The sequence below is a fragment of the Babylonia areolata genome, chromosome 3 (genome assembly GCF_041734735.1).
Source record: "Babylonia areolata isolate BAREFJ2019XMU chromosome 3, ASM4173473v1, whole genome shotgun sequence".
NCBI lineage: Eukaryota > Metazoa > Mollusca > Gastropoda > Neogastropoda > Buccinidae > Babylonia > Babylonia areolata.
The window spans coordinates 51987536-51998772 of NC_134878.1; the positions used below are offsets into that span (position 1 = coordinate 51987536).

Here is an 11237-nt window from a genome sequence, read left to right on the forward strand (position 1 = left end):
CATCTGAACAGCAGTGGAAAGTAGTCCATACGAAACTATAGCTGCACAATACGTATTATTGTGAGCTTTGCATGTTGTATCACTTGGTATTTCAGAGACGAATCGCAATGGTAGGTCCAGTATTTTACTATCGCTTTCTGTTGTGTTGTAGTTATTTGTGTTTCGATCGATTCGATGATATGGAGAACAAGCTGTGTTTGCTTTTTATCGTGTATACAGCAGCCGTCTCCATATATTTTGTGTGTTAAATTCTGGTTCTGTCATCTTCTTGTTGACTCGGCTTTTCCCACATTTCTTCCCCACTCAGTGACTTGTGGCAGAGTAAACGTCCACGTCTTGTGGATACAATCGTGGATATTGCCGTGAACTCAGCCCATAAGTTGCAAAGAACAAAAACCATAATTGGCTATATTCTTAAATACGCTATGGTGTCACGTATGACAACTAATCTGCAGACTGTCGACACGGTTTTAGACAGGTCATGCATAACACAGGTCTTGGATGTAGTGGAAGACCTTTTAAAAATGATATGGGTAAACCTGTAAGTTATTTGGACTTTATAAAAGCATTTGAAACCGTACCACGTCAAAGACTTTAATTAAGATTAGCTTTGTATGGTATTACTGGAAGCATACTGAACTGGACAACAACAACAACAAAACAACAAACCTTGTCATAACGGACACATAATCTGATAATGACATATTGTTAAAATTGGAAAAATTATTTGTGGTATTCCACAAGGCAGCATATTTGGGCTTGCAGGTTTTGTTTGTTTGTTTGGTTGGTTTTTTTTTTAATACAATATTCATAAGTAACATCCCTGAATGTATATAAAGTATGTGCAAAATATTTGCAAAAGATACGATACTTTATAATGATGTGCATGATGATTTTACACTAAAAAGGACTTATACAAGTTACAGGAATGGTCTGATAGGTGGAACCTATATTTTAATGTATCAAAGTGTAAAGTTATGCACATAGGAAATAAAAATCCAGAAAACAGATACCATATGAAAGCAGAATTAGAAAACACAACACAGGATATTCAGGATCAGGATTTGGGGCGTTGTTATATACAACTTAGCCATTTTTGGCTTTTTATGCCCCTTCAAATTTACTCCTTTACATTGTTGGTCAGGTGGTTGACTAGCTCAGTCATTTTATCCATCAAAGTCATATTTCGCTTTTGTCAATAACTCATGTGTATCTATGAGGTTCTTAAAACTAAAAGTATTTATACTAGCTACACGTTTGATATCGTTTGTTAATTTGTTTCATAATTTGTTACTCTGTTACTAAATTTAAACTTTCTGAGATTTGTTCTGGAATACTGTTTAAATATTTTTTGTCTGTACTGTTTCTTGTGGTGTCTACCTTTGGAGTACAAAAAAAGCATGCTTTGTTTACATCGTCAAACCCATTCAATAGTTTGTATGTCTGTATCAAGTCCCCTCTTACTCTTCTTGTTTTTATGTGATGGTAGTTGTAAGTACTTTAATCTTTCTTGATATGAATAATCTTTTATGCAAAAGACCAGCTTTGTTGCTCTTCTTTGAACCCTTTCTATGGCTTGTGACTGGTTTTATATAACCGTAAGAAAGTAACCTTATCTATAAATGTAAATGCTCTTTTTATTATTCCAATCATTCTGTTCGCTTTGTTTATACTATTTGTTATATGTTTGTCAAATGATAAATTTTTGTCAAATGTGACACCTAAGTCCTTTTCCTCATCACATTTTGATACTTTTATTTCTTTGTCTCCAATTTTCATTATGTATTCTTTCTCTGGGTTTGATTTCCCAATATGAAGTACTTTACATTTTTTAGCATTAAAATATAGATTCCATGTGTCTGACCATTTTACTAATGTTTCAGTATCTTTTTGTAAATCCTGATAGAATTTTGGAGAGTTGTATAATTTTGTGTCATCTGCAAAAATTTTACATGTACTCTTTAGTTCGCGAGGGAGACCATTTATGAATAAAGTAAATAGTACAGGTCCTAATATACTACCTTGTGGTATGCCACTTTACCAGAGAAGGAACTACCAGTCCTAACCCTTTGAGTTCTTTTTGTTAGAAAGTCAATGTGAGAAAGATCTTGGTATAACTTTTGATTATAATTTATATAAAATATCATTTGACACATATACAGAATATTAATTATTATAAATCTGGTTAGATATCAACATATTTGTTTTAAACATTATAAAGCATTGGCTAGATCACACATAGAAATTGGTAAGGAGCACTATAGTACCAACATAAGGAAAAAAAATCATTGGCTAACAGAAGTGCATAAGATATGGAATGCACTGCCAATTGAAACTAAACTTGCATGGAATACTAATATGTTTAAAAATCTTCTTGATATGGACACTAAACTTGAAGAATTTTTTTTATTTTGACAAATGAATTACAACGAATGAATGATGCAATGCAATAGTGTGTGTGTCCCACAAATAAGGTATTGAAGAGGACATAAGAAAGGCTGTGAGGCCTAGGCAGACAATCTGCCGGTCCCTACTTTACTACTACTATTACTATACATCGTGAAGTCAAGAAGCTTCATCCCATGGGTTGCTGTGACCCTCAAGTCAATGAACAAGAAACTAGAAAAGAGAGAGACCAGTGTCCACCACTCAAAAGCAAACTCATAAAAAGCTATAGCTAAAAGCAGACTAATTCATAAAAAGCTTTAGCTGAAAACATATAGATCTATATTTGAAAGGGTTTCTGAAGTCTCAAGTACTTGACACTGGAAAAAAAAAAGTTCATGAACTATGACAAGCATCGCCAGAATGATCCAGAATAAACACAGAACATATGTCACATACTGACATAGGATACACAGTTAAAACACACACACACACACACACACACACACACACACACACACACACAAACTCAGATGTCATCATAATTTATTGAGAAGAGCAACTTAGAAGGTCAGTATGAATTTGTGATGCCCAGTCATTTATTAATTTATCTGTGAAGAGCCAAGAGGTCAGTATCTAATTCATAGTCAAACAGAGTGGCCAGATCAAAAGCAGTTTTTCAGTTATCATTATCATTTAGTTTGATCTTTAACAGTTTAAAATATCACAATTTAGTTATCAAACTGTTCAAATATGAATTGCAGCTGTACTTTGTTCTAGCTCAGTGACCAGACTCAAGGTCTAAAGTGTTTGTATCCATTAGAGAATGTTCTCGAGATTCTAAACATTGATTTCTTTGACCAATGCAAAGTCTAGCAGTGTTACTTACATTTCTCTCTCTCTCTCTCTCTCTCTCTCTCTCTCTCTCTCTCTGTTTTACATATTGCCAACCTCCAACTCCTTGCAACCATCATACACCCCAATGCCACTAGTTTACATTCCTCACATGCACCGAGTAAAAATAAACGATAATTTTTTAAATTTTTTTTTAAGTTGAGAACATTGTGGCAATTATTTTTCACTGTAACTGAGAAAGAAGAAGGGCAGAGTGTGGGAACTACAACCTATGACTGTTAGTGTTACCAGTTAACCAAAGAAAGTGTGTGGAATAACCTTATTTCATGTTGTAGTTGCAACTGTATTGCCTACATGACCGATTAACATGTCATCGATTAACATGTCATATCGGGCTTTTTCAAATTCTCCATCAACCAGAAAGAGAAATAGCATCATAACTGTTGTCCAGCCCAGAAGAAGACCATTTCAATTATGATTAAACATGAACACAGTCAGTGTATAGCATGATATATGGCTCAGATCACTTACCAGTTGCCAGCCCAGCCAGCAATTGAAATGTTCTAGTGTGCACCTACACACACACACACACACACACACACACAGCAGACACTGAGACAGCCTTGGACCCTTGGTCGATTTCAAGCAAGCGAAGGACTCACATTATACTACAGGCACTGACTGTTATGAGATTTACACAAATAGTGATATGACATGAATCACACAAGCCTGAAAATGTTGAAAAATTCTAAGTGGAACATGGGGGAAATGGAATAAGGAAAAGGTGCCACAGTAATATCAAATGCATGCCAAAGAAAAGAAGTGGAGGGAATTGTTCCAAAATGTGTGTAGTCTTGTACAGTAATGGTTTAGATTGTTATTTTCGTATAGTTATAACACCTTGGATTCCAAGGCTTCATTTGGTGGGGGGTTTTTGTTGTCATGCTTGGAGTGATGGCCTGCAGTGGAGTGATGGCCTAGAGGTAACGCGTCTGCCTAGGAAGCAAGAGAATCTGAACGCGCTGGTTTGAATCACGGCTCCCCCTCCACTAGACCTTGAGTGGTGGTCTGGATGCTTGTCATTCGGATGAGACGATAAACCAAGGTCCCGTGTGCAGCATGCACTTAGCGCACTTAAAAGAATCCACGGCAACAAAAGGGTTGTTCCTGGCAAAATTCTGTAGAAAAATCCACTTCGATAGGAAAAACAAATAAAACTGCACGCAGGAAAGAAAAAAAAAAAAAAGGGGGGGGTGGGTGGGGGGGGGTGGGGGGTGGTGGCGCTGTAGTGTAGCAACACACTCTCCCTGGGGAGAGCAGCCCGAATTTCACACAGACAAATCTGTTGTGATAAAAACAAATACAAATTTGAAATTATGTTGTTCTTTTATTTTATTTTGTTGTATTTAAAACATTCATAATGATATAGGTTGTTTTATATATTGAGAAACAAAAAATTGCATAGCTAACATTCATAATGATATAGGTTGTTTTATATATTGAGAAACAAAAAATTACATAGCTAAAAATTCTTTGCTGTCCAAAATTGAAATCTGTATATCCCATAATTTATAAATGCTTCAGCTGTTCAAGAGAAAGCTCAAACTCCTTTCAGAAAAAAAGATATTGTTTGCAGGTATCCATACCTATTTTCATTGGAAATTCCCTATCCAAGTGTGTTTTTAATGATATTGATATTAATTTCATCATCAACAGACAGGACACTTGTTTTTTAAAGCAGGATTTTTCCTGCCTTTTTTCAATACACTTGATGTAGGTGGCGGCAGTGAAAATTTAAATATTCATTACAATGACTGAAATGTGATTTTTGGCAAACAACATGACAATATAAGAAAAACAAAAAAAACGAGTAAGTGAATATCTTGATTGGTTCTGAAGATATTCCATTTTAAAGATGTGTACATGCTGTTAGTACTTAATATTTTCACATTTTCACAGTCATACTGTACTGTCCATGAGGGTACTGTAATGAAAACTCATATACTTCTAAAAACCATATGATAATGGCATATTGCACAAGAAAAAAAATAACACTTCAACAGCAAAGAAATTGGAAAATATGCCTGTCAAAGTAGGGGGAAATAGGAAATCAAGACATGTCAATCTGCACAGAATAGCAACTTTGAAGGACACAAAGTTGCATTCTGTTTTACTCAGAAAAAAATAAATCGTGTTCCGATTGAAACACGGTGTCACGTTACGAAAACACCTAAAAAACACGCAACCCCCATTTATAGTCTGCAGAATCTTCAAAATGATGAAGGCGGTAGTCAAGGGAAAGAAGAAGAAGAAGAAGAACACTGAAAAGAATAGACAGTTGCATTTCATAATAAAATATCTTGCAGAATACATCACAAAAAGTGCACTGAATTTTTTTCAGGCAGGATAATTAACTGAATTTTCGGTATCAGTCTCAAACTTTGAAAAATCTTCAATTTGACCAGCGGAAAAAAGACGGTTTATTGGGGTAGCATGCTGCAAAGATGAATATTTCAGTAACTGTCACAAGTAGGACCAGGAAATTTTGTGTTTGTGTGTTAAGTGAAATGTCAGCTTTCAAAATAAATTAAAATCAACCTTAAAACATCCATCTAAAGTTGGCAGAAAAAGAATGATACCCGATTTTCTCATAAATAAGGGTGCACGTTGTGAATGAGAAAAAAACAAAATTTTTGTTTTTGAAAAAATATTGAAGTTACAGCCACAATAAGTTACCAGTGGTCTTGGCTGATCAGCTTCTGCAAAATTACTGCAAATTTTTAAACAAATGCAACTTGAGAGCATATACAGAAGGGGTAGGTTGATGGGGCATTCCACGACAAAGGTTCCAGGAGGGAGCAAATATTACTTAAGTTGCTAGCAAAAATGACAGATATATGAATCTGTTTTCTTTCAGCTCTCTAGCTTTTTCTTCCATCCATGAACCCAGTCATGCATTTCATTACAGAAGAACCACAATAAATAAGAAACAAAAGGTAGATGATGCATCTTTATTTCTTCACAAAATGGCATTCGATTCACAAGAGAGAAAATGCACACCAAAAACCTCTTTTCTGGCACTCACAGCTTTCCTGGCATCAACAATAACATGCTGCTCGCTACCTGAGCTGTTCATACTGGCCTTTTTGGATCATTGAATAGGTCTTGCATGCCCTGCCATGAGCAGCCCTTTCTGCAACATGTTAGATACACAGATCATCTCATAAGAAAGAACAAATGTAATATTCAATTTAAAACATAAAACCAAAAACAGAGCTCTCAGTTTAATATGTTTAGGATTTTGTCAATTTCGGTGTGTTTTGAGAGGAAAACTGTGATAACAGAATTATAAAATGGCATACTAACAGGTAAGTATTCATTCAACAGCAACACAAAATTCACTGCACTGAACTATTTGGCTGCATTTACCTTTCACACAATAACTCAAATTGCAGCAACAACTTATGCTTTGACAACTGAGGCTGAAGCTTTGGGGGTCTGTCCTTTCCAGTTGCCGAGCTTTGCCATCTACATGTACTGTTCAACTTATGTGTCTTTGTTGCATGCGATTATTTACTCAAATATTTCCACTTCAGGGTACTACATTTCATGATTGAGATGAATGTATTACTAAATGTCTTAGGTATATATGATTACTAAATATTGAATATTTTATTGTTAATATGTACATCATACTTAGTATCTTATTCTTTGATATATATTTTGTGTACTCACCTATATTTGTGTGTGTATGTGAGAATGCATGTCTTAGATTTATATATATCAAAGTGAATATTTCATTCACAATATGTGCATGGTATTTCGCATTTTATCATTTCATGAATTATCCCTTTGTTTCGTGTTTCATGCAGTCGAGTTGCACAGCATATCATGGGTTACATGAACACACATACACACACACACACACACACACACTCACACACAATTATACTCTTAATTGCTGGATCCCGGATAGTGTTATACAGTTTGACTGAACCTGATGTGCAGCTTAGACTGTGGGTATTATTGTACTGATTTTCTTTTTACTAATTTTACTTTGTTAAAAATTGGTGTTAATTTTTTTAAGAAACAGGATGTTGACTGCACTGTTCAAATTAATCATATATCTCTTCACATTACACTTTTTTCATACTCAGACATACATACACATACTCACAAGCAAATGCAAACTCTCTTTCTCTCTCTCTCTCTCTCTCACACACACACACACACCTACTCCACTGACAGGAAAGAAATGGGGAAGGGGATGACTGGAGGGAGGAGGTGGTGGGTTATATCACTGTCAGCAGTCAGGGATTCTAAGCCGGAGCAAGTGGTCAGTGATTTGGCTCAGTGCCAAGTTTGCCATAACCATTGACAACCCCCTCCCCTTTCCTTACCATTGGTGGGAGATACTCAGAGACAAGTGAGGGGAATGATTATACAACTCTCAGCAAATTATTAAAGTGAAGTTTGCAGAGGAGAGGTGGGGGGGGGGAGCAGGGGGTTAGTATGAATTGGTGTTCTTTTTGGAATGTGAGAGCATAGTATCTATCTGTCTGTATATATTAATATAAAATTTCACAGCTATCGAAGCAGAATGCAACTATCAGACTTTTGTGTGATGTTGAATGAAATGCTCATTTTATTAAAAAAGAAACCACATTACAATTTTTTACTTATTTAACACTCACCGAGTCTGTAGCAGACGACGCTACTGCTGTCCCGAGCACTTCCGGTTTTAGACCCAGGTAATATTTTGCATACTAAAGCAAAAATCAATCAAATATTAGTAATTGGAATTCATGGGCTCCGTTTTAACATGTCCATTTTTCATTCTGTATCGGTAGTTTTTGTGTGTTTTACTCAGAAAAAAATAAATCGTGTTCCGATTGAAACACGGTGTCACGTTACGAAAACACCTAAAAAACACGCAACCCCCATTTATAGTCTGCAGAATCTTCAAAATGATGAAGGCGGTAGTCAAGGGAAAGAAGAAGAAGAAGAACACTGATGAAATAGATCCAAGCTGCTCAACTAGTTAATGACATCGATCAAAATCCTGATTCAAAGAATTTCAGCTCAATATTGTGCATGAAAGTGCTAAAAGACGTTCGTTTTCAAAAATAATATAAAACGTACCGATGAAACTTAAGATTTTCTGGAGAAACAATGCCATTTTTGTGTTAGATGAAGTGCCGCTCTCCTGTGTCGAATGTTGATTGGGCCGACGCAACTGATGAAGAGGGGTACCTGCTTTTGAATCGCTTGAGCAAATTGCTCATGGATCAAAAATCTTAGTTTCGGATAAGCTTACCATTGAAATCAGCAGAAAATGCTCTTTACCGCTCATACAGTATCACGCAGGGTTAGATTTCTTGTTCGAACTGCGCGAGGCGTTGAAAGATAGCCGAAAAATTCCCGTAACTTTGCGCTCAGATCTAACTACCCTACTTCGCCCAAGGCTTGGGAAAAAAAACAAAAAACGCGAAAGTTCTCCTTGAACTTTCGCCTTTCACTGCTCCCAGTTTTACGAACAGTAACCAATGAATGGAAAACAACGGATGCGGTTTTTTTTCCACTAAGCTTATGTGGTTGAAACTAACTGTGTCGCGCTCAGAAAGACGCCGGCCGCCATTGAACAAGGATCGCTATTTCGCGTTACAGTACTCTTTGTTTTCTTCCATCCGCGAACTCATTCACGCATTGCATAAAGCAAACACAATAAAAATTAAAAATATGGATGATAAATAATTATTTCAGTTGGATAGTTTTTCACAAAATGAAATCAAATTTGAGAAAATGCACTTCAAAATTAGTCATTTTTTTAGGCGTTCATAGGTTTCCTGGCATCGGCCATGGGGGCTGCCGCTACCTAAAGTCTTAATGACTTGTACTAAAAACTGTAAAAGAAAACTTTTTTTAAAATCTTACCCTCTTCGTTCATTTTTTACAGACGATTCACTGAAAAGAAGCTCACACAGATAACCTGTTACGGCTAAGTTTTCCATCATGAAATTGTTCAGGGAAAACACAGCACCCTGTCATGTGAAAATGAACAAATTGGTGGTAACACTGGTCAGCTGGGAAGGACTGACTTCCTCTTCCCACCCAGCCACCATGTGATGACTTCAGATAGGAACACCCCAGGCCAAACATTTCCCCAGCAAACTTTGTCCTATCAGACTTCACAGCGATATGTTGACTATGATATTTCTAGCAAAAGAACTAATTATGTACTTGTCTGTGTCAGAGCCATCTGTAGAAGTGAATTATGGTCAAAATACAGGTATACATTATAATACAAATTTCAAACTTTGTTGTGAGTCCGGAGTGTTAATCAGTTTGTATTGATATTGAAATATCTTAGCTGTATTTGTAGAATGATAAAATTCAAAATGTCAGCATCAGAATTGTCATTGGATTTTTGCTGTGTCATTATGGGGAATGATTTGATGACATTTATAACAGGTGGTTGTCCTGGAGACTTGAAATTGTTAAACCATAATATTCATGAGGTTTAGTTCTTTTGGCTGTGGGCAAAATAACCTTGACCAGGAACATGTCTTGCATGCAAGTATTTTAATATTTTTTTTATTATAAGCTATGCTTGTTGTAGTCATTCGTTTATTGAGAAACAAGCAGCAGATCATGCATTGGAGCATTTTGCTTAATAAGTTAATACTGACTGGGCACTGAATTTCAGTGGGGATGGTTGCTTGACAGCCCAATGCCCTGATGAACTAGGAGTTACACAACACTGGTGTAGGGGGGACAAACTGGGCAAAAGTCAGTTGATAGATTGGCTATCTGCAGAGTCAATATCAAGTCAGCTGAGAAGAAAATTTGGCAGTGAGCAAGACTTCTGCTTTGACATGATGACTACTGCTTGGGCCCCAGAGACATGGCTCCTATGTGTGCTTCAATAAACATTTCCAACTATATGGCTTCTTACATTGGTGAAAATCCCTGAGTAGGGGAATTGTTTATGGATAAAATTTTGATAGTCTGATAATCATAGCAGAAATAACCATGTGATCCAAGGCCCTCTTCATTGATATCAGACTGCTGAAAGTTCAGATTCTCATGCCTTTACATATTGTGCTTGATACACTTCTTTCAAGTGTAAGATTGCAGAGTTGTCTTCATTCTGACTGATCATGGTATGTCTTTTAGTGTCCATCTTTAATGCTTATTTCTGGTGTGTGTGTGTGGCATACTAATTGTTCTTGCATTTGTCATGGAGGTGGGCTTTGATTAAATTTCTTGATTCCTTTATGAATCCAAAAGGTGAAATAGTAAACGACTAAAAGTACTTGGTTAACGTGGTTTTTTCATATTACTTGTGATAGGACAAAATCAAAATGAAAAGTTATGATTATGGTAATTATGATCATCACCACCATTTGCAATATCAGTGTCATAAATATTATTGTTAATATTATGGTATCAAAATAGAACCACCCCCCACGCCCCCATGCAGTTCAGTCTTTGAAATTTAACTATCATTTTTGCAGCCAAACCTTTGAAACTAGCTTGTTCAACCATTTCATTTCTGTAATGTTTATCAGGTTTGGTGCTACGGGATTATGTATGTAGTACATGCATGTCTGCTTGGAGGGGGGGTTGGGGGGGGGGGTGCAGAGTGATAGGAAACTAGTCACTGACCAGTTGTTTATAAGCAATCAAAATTCTTTCAACCCAATACTTTATACACTTTTAGTTTATTAGGTCTTTTTCTTTTACAAGTAATATGGAGTTTTTCATACTGGCAAAAGTTGTGACACTCTGTAACTGATCCTGCAAAATAACTTGTGTTTTACAGGGTGAGCGCAAAGGTGTGAACAAGTACTACCCGCCAGATTTTGATCCTTCCAAAGGATCCTTGAACTCATGGCTGGGGACACATCCACTACGCGACAGGGCTCGCAAGCTGCATAAGGGCATCCTTGTCATCAGGTATTTTAGATGTAGATATAATAAACAATATATGAATT

General features: G+C 36.3%; 1 protein-coding gene across 1 annotated transcript in view; it reads left to right on the plus strand.

Moving 5' to 3' along the window:
* Window positions 1–54: 54 nt before the first annotated feature.
* Window positions 55–11237, plus strand: part of LOC143280095 (coiled-coil domain-containing protein 130 homolog) — a 19914-nt gene continuing 8731 nt past the window's right edge. Inside the window, exons 1-2 of the mRNA XM_076584631.1 lie at window positions 55–110; window positions 11066–11199. Of these exons, the coding sequence (XP_076440746.1) occupies window positions 72–110; window positions 11066–11199 (173 nt within the window). The 5' untranslated portion in view covers window positions 55–71. The remainder of the gene's footprint in view (window positions 111–11065; window positions 11200–11237) is intronic.